General features: G+C 59.6%; 3 protein-coding genes across 3 annotated transcripts; all 3 read left to right on the top strand.

Moving 5' to 3' along the window:
- Window positions 1–1,737: 1,737 nt before the first annotated feature.
- Window positions 1,738–5,787, top strand: BESB_052270 (uncharacterized protein; the record flags this gene model as incomplete). The annotated part of the gene is made up of 3 exons (XM_029363662.1): window positions 1,738–1,859; window positions 2,423–4,037; window positions 4,255–5,787. 3 exons carry the CDS (start codon window positions 1,738–1,740, stop codon window positions 5,785–5,787), a joined length of 3,270 nt encoding a protein of 1,089 aa, XP_029219585.1.
- Window positions 5,788–9,855: 4,068 nt separating this feature from the next.
- BESB_052260 (AP2 domain transcription factor AP2VIII-7) lies at window positions 9,856–13,050 on the top strand (the record flags this gene model as incomplete). Its single annotated transcript, XM_029363661.1, has 3 exons — window positions 9,856–12,039; window positions 12,199–12,295; window positions 12,587–13,050. The coding sequence occupies 3 exons, from the start codon at window positions 9,856–9,858 to the stop codon at window positions 13,048–13,050; spliced, it is 2,745 nt and encodes a 914-aa protein (XP_029219584.1).
- Window positions 13,051–16,462: 3,412 nt separating this feature from the next.
- Window positions 16,463–21,581, top strand: BESB_052250 (ABC transporter family protein; the record flags this gene model as incomplete). Its single annotated transcript, XM_029363660.1, has 9 exons — window positions 16,463–17,357; window positions 17,687–17,802; window positions 18,081–18,155; window positions 18,539–18,719; window positions 19,054–19,319; window positions 19,732–20,177; window positions 20,466–20,568; window positions 20,704–20,913; window positions 21,354–21,581. The coding sequence occupies 9 exons, from the start codon at window positions 16,463–16,465 to the stop codon at window positions 21,579–21,581; spliced, it is 2,520 nt and encodes an 839-aa protein (XP_029219583.1).
- Between the last annotated feature and the right edge of the window lie 1,053 nt (window positions 21,582–22,634).

Raw genomic sequence — 22,634 nt, 5'->3', positions numbered from 1 at the left:
GTATACCTGCATATGTATATACATGCATGTAGAGGTAGATAGACAAAGACCTGGAGGGATGAAGAAAGAGAGCCGCGGATTTAGACGCCCAAGCGCCAGTCTCTCCTTCCTCGAGCGTGTTGCTCGCAGTTACGCGGGTTATCTGCACCACTTCGCGGGGCGGAAAGGCTTCTCTAGCGCACACGAAAAGACACATTTCCTACTCAGTGACGTCATTTCTGCGGAAACGAAGGCCGATCGAGTGCATGTTCCCCGTTTGCACGCCGGTCAACAGCGCAGAGTTGGAAAAAAATCGCTGCAGCAACGCAGTGCGCCGCGCGTGCGTGTCCGAGCCACCAGGCCACAGGCTTGACTGCCTCTTCGGTTGATTTTCCAACAACACAACTACTCTCGAGGGCGTTTGGCGACCTGCGTCGTGATCATGCCAACGAGTTAGTGGGCGTTATTTTTCCAGCTTTCTCCCGCAAAGTCTTTCACTGCTAGATGCGCGTGTGTGAAGCATCTGCAAGCTGCAACTTTCTCCGCCGGCCTCCGCGGGGAAAGAAACTTCTGCCGGCGCAGGCTTGTGCCTCTACGGATTTCCTTCGTTTCTCTCCTTGCACTCAGTGCGAAGAAACTGTCTTCTCGCTTCGGCTCAGCGCGGACTCTGGAGCCCCTAGAGGCGGTGAAAACGTCGCGCAGTCCCCAGCTCAATAGAGTTGTCAGCGGCGCCGCTGGTGTGTTGGCTTGTCCTGCAGAGACCGAGAGCGAGTGAAAATCCGCCCTCTCTCGAAAGCCGTGCATTTGCACCACAGCATTCCGTAGCTTCCTCGCTTGCCTTTCCTTCTCGAAAGGGTCTACAAGGAAGTCTTTTCTCAGCATCGTTCCTCGAAGAAGCTTGCGCTTGCCGCGCAGCATGGCGACGAAGAGCGTGTCTTTACTTGTGCAAGGCACACCTCGAGGTTCGTCTTTACTTGCCTACGAAGTCGCCTCGCGAGGCTTCACAGAGGCGTGAGTCGTACAAACGCCTCAGTAAACGGCCAAAGTGTGGTATAAGAGGGGCTCTCTCGTTCTTCTTCGACAAAAAGAACGCCCGCGAAGCTTCGCCGCGAAACAACAAACCTCCCTTTTTCCGCGAAGAAACGCCTCGACCCCCCCTGTCTGCACGCAACCCCCAGCAGCACAGCAACGCATGCTGGGAGATCTAATTCTTTACGATTTTCCAGTCGTTTCTGTGCGTTTTTCCAGTGTCTCCGCCCTTTTCGCCAGAGAGAGGAGGGACTGTCGGACTGTGGAGTGCAGAAGTTGCGCTTTTTCGTGATTTGTCCTTCAGCCTCGCACAGGGCTCGCTCACCGACGGCCGCCTCGCAGGCAGTCACGCCACAGCTGCCCCCCTGTTTTCTTCTATCTGTACACCAAAGCCCTAAACGGTTTCTTTGTTGTAGTTTTCGATAGAAGGAGGCGCTCGCGGTGCGACTCCGCATGCGTGGATTTCCGTGGAGATTGACTTTGGGTGACTTCGGCCTTCTTGTCTTCACAACCCCCATCTGCGGAGTCTCTCTGTCTGGCGTGCGCAGCTGCGATGCGCCACTGTCTCTCCACTCGACAGATTCAGCTCTCACCTCCCTTCACACAGCTTCGCCCTCCTTCCGTCTGTTGCTCTCCTGCTCCCCTCTCTCCGTTCTTCTTTCTTCCTTCTCCGCCTCTTCCTTGCCGCCCTGCTCGCGGCCTCAGGCTGCGGGCGACAGCTGAGTTCGAATGGAAGTCTTCGCACCTTTGGAGGCGCCCGGAGGCAGTCCTACAGGGCGAGTGCTTTCGCCCCGAGAACGGCTCGCGAGTGCGCGCCGAGAGGGTGGAGCTGATGACGTTTTCCGAGCCAGGTGAGTGTTGATCGACAACGCTTGCAGTCAGCGGAGAGTGAAATGAGAGGCGGGTTCGAAGGCATATATATGTTCTGAGGGGTTCAAACGCAGACAGCAGGACTCAAGAAGGCTATGCGGCGCGCGTGCCGCATACACCAATATATATATTTGATATTTTTTTCTTGTGCGTATCTGCCGGTACATCGGCGCCGGCTCCCGTCACACATGCTTGCTCACCTGCGCTCGATGTAGACAATTCTCCGCATCAGCATGACAGCTTAGATGTAGATGCCTATATGCATAACTTTATGGATTCCTAGATTTATATAAGTCTTTACTTTGTAAGCGTTGGCGAGTCCCCGTGACGGAAAGCCTTCTGCCAGGCAGCCGGGGTGTCTCCTTCGATCTGAGTGATTCTCGAAGACCAAGCAGCGGCCGCGAGACGGCGCCTAGATGGCCTTACCTATCGCTGCCCTTCCATTTCCTTTGCAGCACACAAACTCAGTTTGTTCTGCTTCCTCTGCGCTTCTTCCGTGCGCCTCTTTCTCACCTGGTTTCTTTGTTTCCTCTCCTTTTCACAGGGAGGATGTGGGAGAGGACGCGTTGCCCTCGCCGCTCCCGCCGTCCCCCGATCCTGGTTCGTCTTCCTCCGCCTCGGCCGATCGCGTTTCTCCGGATATAAGCCGAATCGCGCGACGGCGGCCGCCCGTGGCGTCAGGTGCGCGAGCGGACTGTCCTGCAGGGGGAGAGCCTCCGGAAGAGACGGGGGGGCTGAGGACCAGGCTCGTGGAGCGGCAGTTGCGGCGAGAGCTGAGTCGCGAACCGCGTGGAGAGGAAAGGCCGTCTTCCAGCGGCCGGCTGCCCGAGGGCGGGAAGCCGACGAAAGGCAAAAGTCGAGCGAAAAGTCGCGTAGGACGGAGAGAGAGGAGACAAAAAGAAGCGCCCGCCCAGGCAGCGGCTTGTGCAACCTCGTCTTTTCCTGACTCGTCTTCTCTCGGTCGATCTGCTGCAACTGCTCACGCTTCCTCGCCTTCCTCAGCTGCGCGGTTTGTTGCACAAGAGAAGCGAGAGGCGAACTCGTTTTCTCCGCTTCTTTCCCGTTCGTTTCGCTGGACTCGCGGCGGCGTGGTCTCTGCCGCATCTGCGCAGGGCCCCCTTGCGGCGCGGTCTTCCATCTTTCTTCTCCTCGCACTGCTTGTGGCGCTGCCTCTCCTCTCCGCAGTCTACCGCGCTCTGTTCGCCGCGCCGCCGCCGGCCCTGGAGGAGGCCCGCGGCAGTCTGCCATACTGCACCAAGACTCGAGACTTGCCTCAGGGGCTTCTGGAAGGCGAGGCCGTCTCTTCGTCGCTGCTCGCCGGAGACGAGAGGCCAGACTGTCGGCCGTGCCCTCCGCACGCCGTCTGCGCCAACGGGGCGATGCGGTGTCCGCCGCCTTATATTCGGGTCGCCGCCTCCTCGGCAGTCGCGGAGAGGCTTCTACCTGGCGCCTGGAGCCGCTCTTCTGCGGTCGGCCGAGGCGCTGCGCGAGTTCTCGCCGCACTCTTCGGTTCGAGCGGCGCAGGCGACGCGCAGTGCGTGGAGGACCTCTCTGCGAAGAAGACGGCGCAGGACGTGGCGGACGCGCTCGTCCTTTTCCTTCGGCAAAAAGCTGGGCAGGCGCAGTGCGGCACGCTCTCGCACCTCGACGCGCAGCAGCCAGCCGCTGTCTCCTCTGCTGGCGCGGGCTCCGCTTTCTCCGCCCTCGCTTCCCTCGCCGCGGCTGACGAGGGCGAGGAGACCCGTGGAGAGGCTGCGCCGCAGGAGGGGAGGTTCGCGTTTCCGCGGAAAGGCCTTTCTCGCGGGAAAGCGGAGAACAGAGAGACCTCGTTCTGGAACCCAGGCGGGCAGCGGCGCGGAGAGACAGACGCGGCTGCCGAGGGGGCCGAGGCGCCCACCATCGCCGGGTCCCATTCGGGCTCGTTGCGGGACAGGAACTCCTTTGGGCAGGGGGGAGGCAAGACGCCGCGAGAGAGGAGCGGGGGAGTTCCTTCTCTTGAGGCGAAACGAAGAGTCGTGCGACTTGCCGCAAGCGCCACGCGGTGGGACCTGGTGCAGCTTGCCCACGTGAGAGACGCACTCGAAGACGACAACGTCTACGCATTCGTCTTCAATCATTTCCTCGAAGAAAAAGCCGCCGAACGCGACTTCTCTGTCCTGGTAAGCACGCGAGGGTCATCCAAGTCGGCGCTTCCTCAGTGAAGGGAACTCATGGGCATCGACTCAGCAAGTCGGTTGGCGCCTGTGTGAAGGCTTTCACGTATGTATGCATAAATATATAAATATACATATATTTATTTATACGGAGTTGCGTGAACATCATGTGTGCCTTTAGTAGTTTTTGTTGGTGTGTGACCGCTGCGGTGTCCCTCTTCAGGTTGAGCAGAATTACTCATTCCAGTCGCTCGATTCGGTTGTGCCTGAGGAGAAGTCGGGTGCCTCTCGCCGGAAGCAGACGGACACTCTGTTGGCTATGTTTCTGCGCGAGCAGCGGCGGTCGCGCGGCATCACGTATACCTACACCTACGCAGGCAGGCTCGCGATTCGCCCGTGGTCCTGTACGCTGTACGTCACGGTGATGTATCGCGTGGTTCCGCTCGCATTGGTTGTTCTTCTTGTTGTGCTTCTGTCGCTGCCGCTGGCCTTCTGGCTGCGGCGCGCATACCTGCGGCGCCAGCTGCGGGCGCTGCTTCTCATGCGGCGAGGCGCGGCGGCGTCCTCAGCGCAGCCCCCCTTCACGCTGAAGGGAAGCTCGATCGCTGCGGCGTTCTACCCAGGCATCTCGAGCAGCGAACTGTCGCATTTGTTGGTTCGATCGCTCCTGCGGGTGCGTGGCGGGCGGCTCACGCGCTGGTGGCTGCAGCGCCTCGCGCGAAACCCTGCGGAGGTCGACACGCTGTGTCACGACCTACTCATCGACCGGCACGTCCGCGTGCACACTGCGCGCTTGGGCGACCAGAATTTCTGGTGGGTTGAAAGTGGCTCTGATCACCCGCCCGTGCGAGCCGAAACCGGCACCGCGGGCGCTGGAGCCTATGGGGCGGCAGATCTGCGTGCCTCTGGGCCCCACTTTCTTGCGGGCGCCTCCGGCGAAAACACAGCCGAGGGCGCTCAGGAGTATGCTCGCGATCCGCGGCAAAGTCTGCCCGCTACGCTGCTGCAGCACCGCCGCGTCAGCGGTGGACTGAGTCTCGCGCTGCCAGCTGGCGAGCCAGCGCAAGGCTCAGATGCAACAGTGGGGAACCGCGGCGAGGCCGCATTGTCGGACGCGTGGCTGAGCGAGAGAGTGCGGCGATCTAGTGCGTATCAGTCTGCCTGTAGACTGGGAAGGAGTTCAGAGGGGGAGGCGGTGTCTGGGTTTGTGCGAGCGAGCCGCGGGCACCGCGCCACGCTTGGTGGTCTCGAGACTACGTGGAGAGACGAGTCGAGCGCTGCGCACGTGGACGCTTTGCGCGACACGCTCACACACCGCAGATGCACCTTAGAGGGTGGAAAGACAAGCTGGGGGGCGGCGACGGCCGCTTTCCAGTCGCGAAAGGAGGGACTTGCCGCGGTCTCGCAGTCCGAGCGCGCGGGGGGTGCCGGGAGGCCGCTGCCCACGCTGATTGGCGGCGGCAGTCTCGGCGCGGCCTTTGGCGGACGGGGAAGTGTGGGGGACGCGCTGCAGTTTCTAGATGCCTCGAACGCCAGTCGGGCACAGTTGGCTTCAAAACGCCGGAGCTCAGCGCGGGCGGGGAGGGCGGGGAGAGATTACTCACATGCTGCTTTCCTGGACATGGCAGAGCGCAGTCGAAAACAGGAGCCAGAAGGCGTGTATTATGAAGATGGGGCGCCTACCTCACAAGAGACGAGACGCGGTAGCCTGGGGTTCGTTTCCACTAGAGCCAGCACGACAGGCAAAGTTCAGTGAATGCACGTCACGCCTCACGTAAGGCACGGCAGCGAACACAGGCGCTCCACGAGTGTTCCCCAGCAGCCAGGAAGAAATGAAGACAGCAGAAAATGCCACACTGTGTTGCTCTGATGGGTAAATATCGCTCATGGTTCGTCGGTGCCGTGGCCCATCGTACCCCTGCGTTTTTCGGAAAAAATGAAACCATGGCATCAGGTGGGATCATATTGATCGATGGACTGTCTGCGCGAGCCACCTGCTCTTCGAGGCCTTGCTATGACTTCGTGAGCGAAGAAACAAATTCGTGAGTCCTTTGTTTTTTGTATCTTGGTTGCCGGTACTGCTGTTTCGCTTCATGCTTTGTCTAATTTCATGAGCCAGCGGAGAGCCCCGCAGCGGCTGCGATCAGAGAGCTCCGTGTGGGACGGGTGACCACCTTTTCACTCAAACAGCAAACTCTTTGCACATCCACTGTTGGAAACTTATGGAAAGGCATTCCGGCGAGCGTGCCCTAGCTACATTGCAGTTCGCTGGAAGCGCGGCGGGATCTGGAGGCGTCATATGAACTGCAGAGCTTACACATTTTCGTCTTCAGCCGTGTCTGGTTCATGAAACGAGAAGTTACAACGTTTCATATCGTTCTGCAGCTTACAAACATCCGCCAGAGGCAAAATCACTGAATCTCCATTTCACACAGGCGCGGGAGAATTCCTGAAAGCTCGCCAGTAAACGGGGATTACCTTTCGCGCTACATGCATCAACGCTGCCAGTATACGCAGCAGGTGTTGACCGTCGGAGTGGGTGGGATGACGCCGTTGAAATATTTTGTATCTCGCGGTATACGGAAGTGATGGTCGAAGGCGGAGTTGCCGTTGGGATGATTGTATTGCACGCACCATCCCCTTGTACCAAGTCAAACTGCCTTGTTCCCACCAAGGTTAGAGGAACTCTATAAAAGAATGAAGATCTCCGGGTTCTTCTACGGTGTGGGATTTGTGGACTATCCGAAAGAAAGGTCGAGCGGGTACTGATGCCAAGAAACCCACCTGCGTACGAGACGATGACGTACATCTGGAACACAACTGGAATGACATCCTGACTACGCATTTGTCATATTTGTCGAGGGCAGCAGATGATCAACGCATAGATACCCCAGAATTTCGGATGTTGATAAGTGCGCCGCATCATTTACGTACGCACTTTTCAAGAGGGTTGTGTCTGGTTTTTTTTTTTCATGTTTTTTGTCTTTCACCGGTAGTAAGGGTATGGCTCACCATCCAATCTATAGGTAAACATCGAACGACACGCAGCGACTGCAGATGGCATTTGCAGCAAATTGCGGCTCACTCGACCCCCGTTCTACTCCTGGAATCTAACGAACAAGATAACATTTGAAGGTACAGAAGACCGCTGTCGGCGCAGCATTTGCCCTACGACCCTCCCGCGAGGCTTGTGTTGTGATGCACGGTGCAAATCCATTGAAAGTAACAGGATTATGCTCCCGAAGACGGCCCTCCTCTCACTCGTACTCTATCCCCCGTGCAGGACAGATCCAGAGTCTTCCCTGAGAGCCACGGTGGAACCCACGTGTTTCCTGGATCGCGGATTGGGGAGAGCCGGATACAGCCGGAACGCTGACAGTCCGTCTAGCACACTGCAACAGCGGGCGTTAATCACTCTTCTGCGTGTCGCCTGAGATCTGCCGTTCCACCCATTGCGTGTTGATATGCCTTGGCGGCACGATGGGTCCCCATCAAGAGACCTGTCTACGCCGGCCTTCCAGACCCGAGCGCCCTTTTTACGTAGGAGAGATGGCGACACCCCTTCCAGTTCGCGGCGGCCACTGGACTCCCGTCCCAGCAACTCGTGTCTCTTTCGTGTTATTCGCCCGTGCGGCACAGGGGTACAGCACTGGCAAAGGCGGCAGATTTCTGCTGGACCACAAGATCCGATGCTGCCTGCATACGGACCGAACCGACTCCCCTGAAGAGCGAGGTGCTCTGCATCCCCATCACCGGAGGCCTCGTCGGCACTCTGTTGTATACGTCGCAGTTTCGATCTGACAAGGCTCTGCGTCAGTGCTTGGAAACGGTATGCACACGTAGTTATACGTGGATGTCCGTCGTATGTCTTCCCCCATTGCGTCACAGGCACTGCAGGAGCAACGCCTTTTTGGTATCAACACCGGTGTGGCGGCTGCAGGAGCTCTGACCATTTCTATGAAAGCGTGCTTTACGGCAACGCCAGCGCTGTTACACGCCATCCTCTAAGAGTGTGACCTGATAGCAGGCAACCTCGTCCGACGGACGGCCATGCAGCCGGCAAAACTATCTTTCCCTCTGAACCATGCGCGAAAAACCTGCGTGTGCTCTGCGGTCTTTTGCACACGGGCTCTACTACAGCCCTGTTGTTGTGGGTCTGCAGCATCTCCAGTGCTGACCACACTCGCACGTACGGGCCGTCGGGGCAGAATGCAGACACCAGGCTGAATCATCCATCTGTCGCCCTGTGAAAAAGGATATGTTGCCCGCCACCCTGTTTCCGAGCGATACCGCGCGGAACCAGACGTTTCGCAAACGCAGGCACCCAACACAAGGGAAAAGAAGACCGGCCGCTGCGAGACACGGCCTCAGAGCACCACACGTGCATTTGCTCGGCGGGAGTGGGCACAGACGTGTGACAAGGGTTGTTCCTGGAGCCGGCAGGGGGGGAGGAGGGACTGCCGCGAAGCCTGGAACTGCAAGGTGACCGCGGCTCTCCGCTGCTGGCGGTGGTACGTGAGCGAACGAACGGCTGAAATTTTTGCCAAAGTGCCCGGCTCTGTTGTGCATGGGAACGAGTGCACGCAAGGGCATGAGCCGTTTGTGAGGAGGAAGGCGACGCGCGGCTTTCCGGCAGACGCCAGTGCTGTGTGCGCATTTGAGGAATCCTCGTCACACACACACGAGGGCGGCGCTCCACTGCGCGCGTGCGCATCGCACTGCTTTCCGTGTTGTTCGACGGATTTGAGGAGGGAAGGCAGGTGATAGCGGTCGCGCAGCCAGCTGCTCGCGGGTAAAAGAAGCGGCGCGAGCCGACGCGCGCCGCTCGGGTTACTAGAGAGTGTGCAGCCAACGCCTAGAGGAGAGTTGTGGCGGGATGATTGTGCGGGGTAGGAAGGACGGAGGCGAGCACGCGATACCACTGGGGCGGCGGCTCTCTTGCCTGCCGAGCGGCGCACGCCGGGGGGTTTTCCACCGTCTGCGCAGAACAATCAAGGTTCCTCCACCCCTCGTTGCGTTCTTCTGCTCTCAGCTTCTCCTTGTCGCTCGCCGACTTTTGCGGTGTGGTTTTTTTCCTATTTCCCCTTTCTTTGTAAGGACGTTGTTTCCTGCAAAGCAAGGAATCTCCTTGCGGCACGACGATCGATTTCTCGGCGCCGTCCGGCCCAGTGGAGCGGAAAACGGGGAGGGGCTTCCACCTTCACGATCGGCAACCATCCCAGCCAACGCAGCCAGCCCAGCCAGCCCGGGTCGTGGTGCGCGGCATGTCGCCTAGAAAGCGGCACCTTCCTCCTCCTCCTCCCGGAGCCGCCAGGGTGGAAGGCGGGCGGCCGCCGTTTTTTTAAAAAGCAGCCGGTGCTGGTAGATTCCGCAGCATCAAACAAGAGGGATTTTCGTTCGTTACGCGCGCCGCTGCGTTGCACGCCAAGCAACTCTTCGGTTCCGTGGAGAACTGCAGTGTCTGCCGTCCATGCCGCGCGGTGACCTTCTGCTGCAGACGCTGTTGTCGCCTGTGTTGCCTACCCCCAAAGACGCGCGATCCGGCTACCAGTCCCGAAGGTTGGCGAAGCGCGCACGCACGCGTGGGGCGGGTGTTGATGATGCGCGCTCTGTTTGTTGTGGAAGACGTCGTCTCTTTTCTCGAGGCGGGACTTTGGACTTGGGAGGCGGAGATGCGTGTGAGGAGTCGGTGGTGTGGAGACGGGCATCGCAGCAAAAGGCTATATAATTCGTGGATCTTTGTCGGGCAGGGACGCCGGCGTCTCGTTCTGACTGCCTTTCTCAGCGTTTTCCTCGACAGGAGGTGTAGTCGCCCGTTGGAACGATGGCGCGGGCAACTGCCGCTCCGCAGGACGTGCGTGTGACCGCCCATGGCGGGGGGGGTGGAAGGGCTGGCGGAGTCCCCGGCTCAGACTTGTGTGAATCTTTCCCTCCGGTAACTAGCTCAAAAAATGCGACACCTGGAGATGGAACCTGTGGCTCAGAGGCTTTTTTAGGGTCTTGTCTTCCGGACGACTGGGACGGCGAGTCGCACGCCAAGATGATCTCTGGAGACGACGGAGGAGGCTTGGAGGAGGACGCCTTGAAGATGGAGGCAGATACAGAAGGCAGTTCGTCGCGGTCCTCGCAGAAACACGAAAACACCACCGATGAGCTCTCATTCGACGTAAATCCCGCGGCGTACAGCTCCGAGTTTGTCAAAGCTGCGGAAGGCGCGTTTCCTGCCGTCGCCGGAGGCGCGTCACCCTTTGTCCCGCCGTCTCTCGACGCAGAGAGAGCGGCAGGGGACAGCCGTTTTTCTCTGTCTGTGCAAGGCAGCGGTGCAAGTGATCCTGCGGCGGCCGTGGCTGTGTCTGCGGTGGGAACTCTGTGCGACGAGCCCCGCGATTTGCTGCTTTCTGGCGCTGCCATGACCTCGGAGACTGCCAGGCCAGATTCCACCTGCACTTATTCCGATGTCGCCGCTTTCCCAGCGGCGCCACAGCACTCGCCCCCGGGGGGTACGGGCCCTGGACGACTCCGCGCTTCTAGCGGCGGGTCGGCTAAGAGGCTGTCCGCGGCGTCGGGCGGCAGGACAGACAGCCCGTCGTCGAACTCGCCGTCTTTCACGAAGACGGGCGCTGCCGGCAGCGGATCGCAAAACACCTCTTCGCCTTCCACTTCCAAACTGGATGCCAACGGTTCGCTGTTAGATGCGGATCCCAATCCCTCGGCGTCAGCGGCGTACCCGGCGGGCTGCTGTCGGTCGCCGACCGGCAGCGCCGCGGACGGCGTGCGGAGCCGCTGCGCCGCGTCGCCTTCTCGTGGCAACGAGGAGGCGATCCACGGGAATTCGCTGTGCCTCGCGAGCAAGCGGGCGAATTCGACTGGGTCGGCGGGTCCTCCGTCTCCGGTTTCCGGCGCGCACGAGAAGACCTCGCCTGGAGACGCCAACACGCCGCCGTCTGCGCCCGCCAAGCGAGGCAGCAGCCTTGCATCCGCGGCGAACGGCGTCATGGGCGGGGCCGCGGCTGGGCGCCGTGACCCGCGCGCGTCGCCGTTCCCCGGCGTGAAGTTCTGCAGCTCGCGAAACGCGTGGATCGCGCGTTGGTCGGAGAACGGCCAGGAGAAGTGGAAGACATTCCCCGTCCGCGACTCGACGTTTGAAGAGGCGCGGCGATGCGCCCTCGAGTTCAGGCAGGGCAAAGACCGGAAGAAATACGAGAGGCTGTGGCAGCAGCTCAGCGCGGATGCGGAGGGAGCCGGCGGCGGCGGCGCGCCACACAAGAGCCCAGGGCCGGCCTCCGCTGCGGCCGGAGGAGGCGCGTCGTCACCCAGCAGCGGCGGAGGGGGGGCTGACGGCGTCGCTTGCAATTTGCATGGCCGCCTGGATGGGTATCGAAGCCCGGCAGTGTCGTTCTCGCCAGAGGGGGGGAGCGTGCGAGGGACTGGCGGAGGGGGGGGAGGCGGGACGCCTTCAGGGGTGCACACGCAGGACATCTTTGCGAAACTGAGTCCTCAGTACACAGGAGGGAGTGCCTCCGGTGCGGACGACACGTTGGAGAACATTCGCGCGGCCGCAGCCGGTCTGCTGTTTAACGATCTGCAACAGCACCGGTGGTTAGAGGAGGCGCTGATGGGCGCAGACACCGACGGCGCGCTGCAGCTGTCCGCTCCAGCGAAGGGCGCACTCGACGCCGCGCTGCGCGAACGCATGGAGTCGCGCTGGTCGGCGACAGCGAACAACGGGGGGCGAAGTGCCGGCGCGAACGGCAGGCTTGTCGACCCCCAGAGCAAGAAGCGACCCTGCGGCGCCGCAGGGCTCTCGAGCTTCTCGGACTTCTCTGGCTTGCTGGCTGGAGCGTTGGAAGAGGCGGCTTCAGCCAAGAAAAGGACCAAACTGCTGCGGAGAGACCTCCTGGATGGCCTCGTCCTCAACGGCCTGGACGCTGATCTTGACCGACAAAACGTCCCGCCGCGGGTGGCGGGACTCTTTGACGGCGTGACCGAGGAGGCATCTGCAGACTATGTAAGGCGAAAAAACCCCGCGACGAGGGCGCACTCTGGTTCACACTGGAGCGCGCACCAGCGAGCGTGCAACTATGTCTCTTGGTGGGGAGTGCAAATGCGCTAGTGCCCTACTGCGTTGCTAAGAAGTTCGTGCCGTTGTGTGTGCCTGTCTGTGCAGCTGGCGGCAGATCAAACGTTGAACTCTCTGCTGGGACTCGGTTCGCTCCTCCAGAATGGATTTCCTGTGGCAAGCAAACGCGAGAAGCGCACGACAGGTAAGCGTCTTTCTTCAAAGCCAAGAGAGAATGTGGGTCTGAAGATCCGCCGAAGTCGCTCGCTGGTAACTGAAATGCGCTGATGTCTTCGCTAGTCGATTGGATTCGCGGCTGTGTGTCGGGGAAGTTTTTGACCTGGGGGGTCTTCGAGGGCGTGTTGTGTCGTCCTGTGGAGTGGCGGCTGGCGCTGCGTGGCTGTCCCGACTAAGCTTCTTTCTGATGCAGCAGCGGCGTGCGGTTCGAATCGAAAGTCGAAAGAAGCGCGGCGTCTTTTGGCTGTGTGTGTCGCAGACGCAATGGGTCTAGATCGCTGGTCGCACGCGTCGCGGGCGTCGTTCCTGGGCGACAGCGGCGCGACAGAAGACGCCTGCCGGAATCTGTTGAATGCGAAAGCGCTAGGGATGTATAAGGACGCGTTGGTGTTGATTCTGGATGATCTGCTGTCTCACGCGATTAGCCTGATGGGTGGGGGGGGGGAGAGCGGTTCTCTGTCAGGGAACGGTCTGGCGTGGCGAGCCAAGCAGAAGGGCGCAGAGCGGTCGATGCGGCGCGTCGTCGAGGCCCTGCGGCGGCGCGTGGCGGACGCGTCTGTCTTCCGCATTCTGTCGCCCTTCATCAAGCTCTTCGAGACCTGCATTCTGGAGAAGAAAGTCCCGAGCCAGTTCGACACCCGGTCCCAGATTCTTTACTTGAACGCACTCAGCGCCATGTATGAGATGGCGATGCCGGTTGGAACGGCAAGTCTCGGCGCGTGAGCGCCTGCGAGTCTACCGAGGGTGCTCTCGCCTTGGGCGCGTCGTTCTCCGCGGCCCGGAATTGCAAAGGTTTTTGTTCCCTCCGTATTTCTGTTTTGCCGCGGAGAGTTTTGCCTTGGAATTCTTACTGGCTGTAAACGGGACGCACAGCGTCAGTGGGGCTGCGGCGGGAGACTGCAGTGACTCTCAGTCTGCGGATTCGATGTAGGGCTGAGAGTCTGGGCGGTCGGAGTTGTTCGTTCTTAGCGGAGATGTCCTGCAGCGTAACAAGGGGCACGCTCGACGCATTCTCTTTATCCAGGGATTGGTAGATAGAAGATTATCGCTAGGGAGCCGACACTTCAATGGGAGTCACACAGGCAAGGTTCTGTCGTACTCATGTCTAGACAACGTACCTTTGGGGGGAGAGAGGGGACTTGCGGGCTGCAGTCTCACACGCGTGTATATTTATGTATGTATATGTGGGAATTCGTTGCTTGACTCCGCGTCGGCATGAAGGCTGTCTTTGTTTTGGGAGCAAGCAGGTGTGGTTTCGGTGCACCAGCACGGCAGTTCCTCGCGGGGGAGGGGTGTGTGTGTGTGTATGAGGCCGCGTGGCGGCTCAACACGGGAGTCGAACGTTCTGCAACGCTTCGGAGTGCTTCAGACTCCGGAGCGAGGCGCGGTCACGACGCCATTGGCGCGCATATGCCAGTTCTGCGACAGGATTTGAGGCCGAAGACGTTTCTTTGGGAGCATTGTGTAGTGAAGTGTGAGTGCTGAGAACACGCCACAAGTCGAAGAGGGAGCTATATATATACACATACGTATGTTTGGCGGCGCGCGCATGCCCTGCCGCGTTTGAGTTCGAGCCATCAATGCTGCGGCTTTGTTTTCGTAATGAGCAGGAGGCTGCAGCCCGCAGGGCGGCGTAGACTCCTTTCTTTTGAACAGAACCCGGGGGTGAGGATCCCATGCAACAAGGGGCGTCCGCGCGAACACCCAAGCCTTACGTTCTTTTGTAGTTTTCGTTTTGAGGCTTCTGGGCTTGGTTCACAGAAAGCGACGTGGCGACATGCATAGTACGATCCGGCTCTGCGGGCTTCGCCTTCTTCTGTGTTCACGTGCCTGGTGGGATGGTCTCCAGAGACACGCGTCTCTTGTTCCTAGAGAAGGAAAGTTTTCTTTGCTCTGCTTCTACAAGAGCCAACGCAGTCGGCGCGACGCTGCCTCGCCTGTATATACACACACCTGCATTCGCTTGACGGGCGCGCGGGGCCTCAGCACCAAGGGCGAATGCGTCCCGCGCTGTGGGGTGCTGTTTTCCATCATCTGTCTGAGCACGCGCGCGTGTGACTGCCGTTCGGCGACTGCGTAAACGAAGCAAACTCTTTCTGCAGAGGCGCCGCGGAGAGGCCAGCTACTCTGCAGCCCCCGTCTAGTGCAAGTCTGCCGGCGAGCGCTGTTTTTAGGGGCCGGTGGGGCGAAACGAAACAGAACGATGCGAGGCGCCTCTTGACACGTATATCCTGTACATGTGCGTCGTGTGGGGTGATGTGTGTGTAAAGTCATCTACACAGAAGCGTCCCCTAAAGGGGCGTGCGGATGTGCGCTGCCAGTGCCTCCTCTCGTGACCGTCGAGACCCATCGAGAAACGATCTGCCTCTGCTTGCGTGCTTCAGGACTGGAACCACGTTCAGAGCAGGTGCAACTGCAGCGCCATGACTCCACGCGGTTCGACTTCCGAGGCGTGTCTAGGGACGGGGGCGTCCTCTCCCTCAACCCACGACACGACAGCGGACTGACACTGGCGTGCGACTTGATCCTAGTGCGGTGCGGCGGCACGGTCTTCTCGAGACGGCAGTGCTGTCGACGGACCTACTCGGATGGGCACCGGCGTCTTGACACGGTCTCGGCTCGAACTCATCCGTCTTTTTTCCTCTTTCGCGACCGGTTGCATGCGCGTGTGTGTGCGCAGTGACCGAGTTGCGGGCCGGTGCGTCTGCGCCGAGGCCTGCTCGACAGGCGGTTTTTTCTTCGGCGCTTCGCCAGCCAGCATGGCGGGGGGCGGGACGTGGAACGCAGGAGGGTGGTCTTTCGTTCGTCTTCCTGCCAGTCAATGTTGTTGTGAGCAGCATGTAGGACTTGACCGTGTGAACGTCGTGTCTGGCTAGTGCGAGCCGGCATGTCGGGAACCCTAGAGAGGCGAGAGAGAAAAGGTTGAGTCTGCACGCGTGCTGCCGCCAGCCGTGACCCCCACAGGCCTGCGGCCTTTACGACACATACAACAAGTTCGCGCGGAGCGAAACGCAGAGCTGCTCCGTGGCGTCGATCGGAAACCGCATGCATATAGACTCGCAGAGATACGTGGAAGCAGTTACTTCGAGCGAAGCCTGGTTCATGTCGAAAAAACTAGACCTGTAGCTTCAAGCAGGTGACAAAACGCGACCGTTTTAGATGCGGAACTGAGTCTCCACGAAAAGTGCTTTATCCGACAACGGCCCTATGTAGCCGTAGGCTGAGTGAATAGACCTAAAGCGAAGACGACTCATCGCTGCACGGTGCTCAAAATGTGGACGAGGACCAGAGATGCTGAATGGATCACAGTGTGGCTGCTCCCCGCGATTCGCGCAGATGCGCTGTCGAGCGCATTGGGCTATCGTGTTCACTATGGTCACTTGTGACGGCTGAGATCGCAACGGTGCATCGCATGCGCAAGATCTTTTTGCAGAGGCTGGGATGAGTGCACAAGCACGTGGGCACCACGCGGCAGCTGTTGGTCTTCGGCCCGTGTGTATCCTTCACTTACAACAGGAGCCTTCTCAGTGCCGAAATGTGTGCTTGCGGCTCACGGCGAAGCTGGGGCTTGCCAGCAAAGAATGAAACAAATGTGCTAATCATTCCCGGAGATCAATTTTTTGTCTCGAACCGTCCTGCAGCAAATACCGGAACAAATTCCAGGTTAGGAAAGCAAAAACGAGGGGGCAAATGAAGTTTGTGAGGTATCACCGGCGCACAGGCAAAAAAAAAACCTGATCTTTCCTTGCATGCTGTTCGGCGTGCATGCGTAGCCGCCGCTGGGCGTACGCACGCTAGTAGAAGCTCGAGAACTCGTCTCCTCTTCTTTTCCATTTTCCTCTGCCAGCAACAGCGGGTGCGTTCGTGCATCGCTCGGTTTTCCACTTCTTTTCGAGCACATCTCGTTTTTCTTGCCGGCGCTGAGGCGCTAGTAGCACACTGCCAGCTGGAGGCTCGGTGTTTTGCGTTGAATTTTGCGTCTCGCCCTTTGTTTCCGGCTAGTCTGCTCGTTTCGTCTCTTTTTTTCTTCGTATTGCATCACTCCGGCGCGTAGGCGGAGCTGGTCTCGAGCGCGAGGCTCGTGGTGGCGTGGCTCTTCTCCGCGCTTTTCGCCGTCGTCGCTGCGCACGCCATGATGCAGCCTCCGCACCGCGTAGCTTTCTTTCCGTTTTCGCTTCTCCGCGGGAAGCGACGCCCGTCGCTTCCGCCGCGATGCGTGCAGACGTGGGAGCTCGGTTTTTCACGCGGGTCGGCGGCTGGACTAACTCTGAAGGCTCCCTCGCCGACCTCGCGCGTCGCGCCCTTCCGCTACTCCGCTGTCCTCTCTGGGTCACTCACCTACCGCCCGCTTCTTCTCTCCGTGTCGCCTCGCTGGCGCGTCGGTTTTGCTGGTCGCGCGCCGCCGCCCGCAGGTGCCGGCGCCTTTTCCACGCCCACTGAGCCTCTTGCGTGGGCGGGAGCTACGGGTGCCGCCCAGGATCTGCATCCGCTGCTGGTTCCGGCCGCACTGCCCTTCTCGACGTCGACTTACTCTTCTTCCTGCGCGGCGAGGCCGTCTTCGGGGAGTCCACTGGCGCCGTCGCCGACCTCCGCCGCGCACGCCTCGACCTTCGGCGCTGCGCCGAGCCCGCCGCCGCTCTCCGCAGTGCCGCACACGGTGGACTGCCGCGTCTGTCCCGTGGCGCGCGCCCCGAAGTCGCCGTCGAGTCTCCATCTGCTGCGCTCGCTGCTGCCCTTCCTGTGGCCTGCGTCGCTGTCGCACCGCTTGCGCGTCCTCGGCGCTGTCGCCTCGCTCGTGGCTGCCAAGTTCATGACTACGCAGGCGCCGCTTCTCCTCGCCAACATGGTCGATTGCTTCCAGGCGCTGCCTGCTGCCGCCGACCTCGCCTCCCATCCACCCCCCGAAGACGGAGGGGCGGCAGCGGCCGAAGCCGACGGGGCGCTGAACCTCCTCGAGCAGACCGCGCGCGTCGCGGCGCTGCCTCTCGGCATCGTCTGCGGCTTTCCGCTCGCGAGAATCGCCGCCTCCGGTACGGTGGAGCCTCGAACCCTGGGCGGGACCTCAGTGTCTCTCTGCTGCACCGCCCCCGGCGCGCTTGACTAATCGCCTTGGCTCGCGCGCACAGATATACTTCTAAGTGTCGTCCGCCTCCGCTGCTGAGACGTTTCTTCTACCTCTGCGATGCGGTTCCACTGTGCGTTCTTCCGCGCGTCCCTCCCTTCAACCGTAGCCTCTATAAATGTATATGTATATATTTATGCCTAGTTGGTCTGTGTGTGGACGTATTCTTTTCCTCGCTTTTTCTTGCGGAGGCGACCCTCACGAGTCGCTTCCTCGGTTTTTTCTGCGTTGTTTTAGGCTTCAACGAGCTGCGGTCGCTGCTGTTTGCGCGTGTGAGCCAGAGCGCGAGCTCTGAGTTTGCTTGCCACGCATTCCTCCATCTTCATTCCCTCGCCTTCTTCCACGACAAAAAGGTGCGCGCGAGTCACTCGTGACTCAGTTCTCGAGACCCCAGAGCGTACAGCAGTCTGAGGTTATACATACATATATATAAATGTTTAGCAGACCATATATATATGAATACATCTATGCACATTTGAATAAGAATGGATATATATAGTATGTGGTCTACTCGATATGTGTCTTTGGATTCAACGCGCGTGTGCGGACTCGTGTGTCACATGCGTGTCGCGTTTAATTTTTCGCTTTTCAGAATGGCGCGCGGTGTGTGGGTGTGTATACGTTGGTGCAGGCTGGCGAGCTGTCGGTTCTGATTAGCCGCGGCATAAAGTCGATTACGTCGCTTCTCAACGTTCTGCTCTTCCAGGTAAAGCTCCTCATCTGTGTCGCAGGCCCGCGCTGCCGTCTACGGCCTCGACACGCGGCGGCTCGCGTCTGTCGCCTTCGCTTCGCTTGCTCCTTCGCGCTCGCCAGCAACCCAGCACGACTGCGGGAGAGATGCCCTCGCTGTCGCTGTCTGCTGCGTCGCCGTAGTAGGAAAGCAGCGCCTCATGCGCGCGTATGCCTGTCTGTTTGCGACATCTGCATGCCTCGCGTGTACGTGAGGCCGCGCGACCGCGCGCCTGGAGCGTGTTTCGACACCATTTTTTTTCTATACTCTACGTGCGGCGGCCGCCTTCGGGTTCTTCGTGGCGTCTCTGCGGGCACGAGACTCTCCGCGTCGGCGTGTGGGGTCGTGTTTCGCTGCAGCTGTTTCCCACGGCGTTAGAGTTTTTGCTGGTGCTGTATCTCCTCGCGGCCAAGGTCGCCGGTCCCGTCGCGCTCATCACCTTAGCCACGATGGCCGCCTACGTCGCCTTCACGACAGCCGTCACCAGCAGGCGAACCAAAATCCGGAAGGCGATGAACCGCGCCGAGCAGCAGTCCGCCGGTGAGGCCTAGACTGCGCGTAAGAGTGGCGCGCGTTTTCAGTCCGCGCCTCCGAGAAAATCTTAAAGTTTGTTGTTTGTCTGACGAGGCGAGTGGAGCGGAGTTAGCCGTCTGAACGGCCCCGGGCACGGAAACGGCGAAGCGCGGGCGGCGAACGACCTCTCGCCTCTACGAGCGCGACATGGTTTTCGAAAGGGATGCGTGCGAGCTCCAGCGGCCTCGCATCCCCCTAACGGGGGGTCTGTGTTCTTTAGAGACCCACATGTCGCTGCAGCTTGTTTCTGCGCGGCTCTCGAGGGGATGCTTTGCGCGTCTTTCCGCGTGTCTGCGCTCAGGGCTGCTGGTAGATTCGCTGGCGAACGCAGAGGCCGTTCGCTTCTTCACGGCGGAGAAGCAAGAGCTGAAGCGCTTCGCGACCGTCCAGCGCCACTACGCGGTGAAGAACGTCGCTGTCAACGAGAGCCTCGCCTTGCTCAACTTTGGTCAGCAGCTTATCTTTAACTGCGGAGTGCTCGGGGCGCTGCTGTTCACCGCCTCGCAGGTCGCGGCGGGCGCGTTGCCGGTTGGGCACCTCGTGCTCGTGAGCAACATGCTTCTCCAGGTAGGCGGAAAAAGTAGAGGCACTTGTAAAATCTCACAAAAAAGGGGCTTTTCCGAATTCTTCTTAACCGCAGATACAAGACAACACACGGCAAGACACACGAAATGCCGGTGAGGCCGCGAAGTCGACGGGCCGACAGGCGGCGGAAACGCGTGAAGCATCTTGTGCATCGCTAGTGTTAAACCTCTAGTTACAGAGGTGGCAGCAGGATTGGAAAGATTGGAAAAAAGTCGAGAGAGAGAAGCGGCGCCGCGCCAAACGCTCCACTCTGCCCACGTGGCGCGGATGGGCAACGAGCAGACAGCCGCTGTCTCGTGTAGGGCAGCAGGAAAATGCGCGTGCTTCGCTTCGACTGCTTGGTGCGCTTGCGGTTGCTGTGCATTTGGGCGCGACTGAGTGGTGCGTGTGTCAGCTGGCGATTCCGCTGAACTTCGTGGGCACGATATACCGCGAGACGAGCTTGAACCTGATCGACCTGGAGAAGCTCTACGAGCTGCTCAACATGCAGCCGCCGATTCAGAATCCGCCGAATGCCAAGGCGTTTGTGCTGAAGCGTGGCGAGATCGAGTTCGATCGCGTGAGCTTCGCGTACCCTCCAGTGCTGCGCACCTCGAAGGCGGAGGCGGCCGCGGAAGACAGACGCACGGACGCACCCGAGGCTCGGCGGAAGGGCAGCGCGCTGCTGCTCGAAGACGTCTCGCTCACAGTGAGACCGGGCGAAAAAGTCGCCATTGTCGGCTCGAGTGGCGCAGGAAAAAGCACACTTATCAAACTGCTTTACCGCATGTACGACCCGAAGCATGGGACAGTCCGCATCGACGGCCAGGACGTGAAAGAGCTCGATCTCACCTCGTTCAGGTACGTTCCTCAAACCTCATGCGTGCAGAAAAGCACGTTCATATGTATTTATATTCATGTGTACTTTTATTTATATTTGATGTGGCCTCCATCACACAGAAACCTACATGTACATCTATGTACATATATATTTATCTTCATCCTTTTTATTTATATTTGATCTGACCTCGACCATCCAGAGAACTATATACATACAGATACATACACGAACATTCAAATACATATATACTGATATATATATAGCATCGGTAGTTTCATCCATCGAGCGGAGTGTGATGGGCTGTTCAGGCAGCACATCGGCGTGGTGCCCCAGGACATGGTGCTGTTCAACGACACCGTGGAGTTCAATATCAAATACGGATGTCCCTCGGCGACAGACGAACAAGTGAAGGTAAGAAGAACTCTTTGTCGCCTCGCGGCTCTCGTGGTCGGGGGGCCGCGTGAGCGACGCGGCGAGTGTGTCTTTTTCTGCGTCTCCCGCTTTTTTCTCACCGCCCGCTGCGGCTCGTGAGGCGTGAGTTTTCAGGCTGCGGCGCAGCAGGCGGAGATCCACGACATGATCATGGGCATGCCTGACGGGTACAAAACAGTCGTCGGCGAGCGCGGCCTCAAGCTCAGCGGCGGCGAGCGCCAGCGAATCGGCATCGCCAGGTGTCTGCTGCGCAACCCCGCAGTCGCCATCTTCGACGAAGCGACCAGCGCCCTCGACTCCCACACCGAGCAAAAGATTTTGAAGGTGCGAACAGAGATGCGGAAATAAAGGTTTGCGAGATATGCGAGAAGCCGCAGGGAGGCTTAGGTGGCGCGAGGTTTTATTAGATTTTTTCTAGAAAGGGCAAAAAAATAAATGGGCACGATCGCGAGAACGGCCGCGGCACTGAGCGCTCTGCGCGTCTGGCTGTGTTCTGTTTACCCGCGTCTTGAAGCCCGCGACTAACGCGCAACTTTTATTCGTGCGCGGGTATACTTACCTCGGTCTGCCCGCGAGTGCGGGCAAGCGCTGGGCTGTGTCTCGCTGTCGTGCTGCTGTCGGCCTCTGCGCGGGTCGGTTTGTCTCTTGTCTGGCGGGTTCCGCAAGCGAGCTGCAGAGAGTGCTTTCATTGAGAGACACAGCACTTGCATTCGCCTCCGGTCGCCTCCATTCGCCTCTTCTGCGTGTTTGTGCTTCTCTTTTAGGCATTCCGCGCCATGTCGCGCGGCCGCACGACGCTGGTCATTGCACATCGGCTGAGCACGATTTCCGACGCGGACAAGATCGTGTACCTGAAGGACGGTAAAGTTGCAGAGTTGGGGACGCACGACGAGCTTCTCCGCCGACCGGGCGGCCTGTACAGGGCGCTGTGGGAGTCGCAGCAGCATCAGGACGCGGCCCGGAAAGACAGCGAAGATTTCGGGGAATTGTGAAACACGACGACAGGGAGGCGGCTGCATGCCGCCTTCAACTGCGTGCGCCGATCTTTGGTGCATACTCGCAATGGGGTGAAAGGTTTTTTTTCCAGACTCGCCTTCAGGTTTTTTGCTATGGGTGCGGCACGACAGTCGCCCCACACCACGTCTCGATGAATTTGCGCCTGGCGCACGAGAGAAAAAGAGAGAAAGGGACGCACCCCAGAATCCGCATGCATGTACATTGTTGTCGCGCGCGCTTGTGAATAAAGATTTTTCGTGCGCGAATGTGTAAGGCTGTTGCGGTTTCACGCCTTTAACGCTGCGTATGCAAGCGTGGGAAGGGGCGATGCTCCCAGGATCACGCGGAGAGGTCGCGTGTCGCTGCGCCTGTCAGTCGTCGCGTTGTCGTGTTTTTGAGCTTAAGTTTGGGCTGCCTCCGCGTTCATGTCTCTCCGCGTGCAAGGGCTGCGCTGCAGATGGCGCACTGTCGGCGTCTTTTTCGGCGAGAGTTTTCGCTGGAGAGCGAACGCGAAGCGAGCCTCCGAGTTTGCAAAACCCAGAAGGGATTCGCGCGTGTCGCGAACTGGAACTTTTGAAAACATCTCTCGAGTTTCTCCCAGCCGCGCGTGCGGCGTGTTCAAGCTAGACGCCACTCAGAGCCAAAAAACGAACGTAGACGCAGAGAAGCCTTGCGCATGCAAGCGAGTTAGGGGTAGGCTAGCCGTTAGGGGACGTGAGGCGAACCCGCTCGGCGTTCGCGCGCGTTGTGAGCAGCTGCGACAGCCAAACGCCTCTCAAGCCCCCGAAGGAAAGCGAGCGCAGCACCACTTAGAGGGAGAGTTCAAACAGAAAACTTAGAACAAAAAACCGACACGCCAGACGAGAGATCGCAGGGCGCGACGCCTGCACAGGTGGAAGGGAGAGAGCTGCTGTGCAAGGGAGGAGGCGGGGGTAGTTTTCACGCGCCTGAGGGCTTGGGCACAGCCTAGCGGGGCCCCAGGAGACAGCGAAACGGCAAGAAGGCCCGCGCGGCGCTTGGTGGCTCTAGCGAGACACCCATCGACGTAC

Source organism: Besnoitia besnoiti, chromosome IV (genome assembly GCF_002563875.1).
Source record: "Besnoitia besnoiti strain Bb-Ger1 chromosome IV, whole genome shotgun sequence".
Lineage (NCBI taxonomy): Eukaryota > Apicomplexa > Conoidasida > Eucoccidiorida > Sarcocystidae > Besnoitia > Besnoitia besnoiti.
The sequence above is the reverse complement of the archived record's forward strand: the minus strand, read 5'-3'. Positions and strand labels throughout refer to the sequence as shown.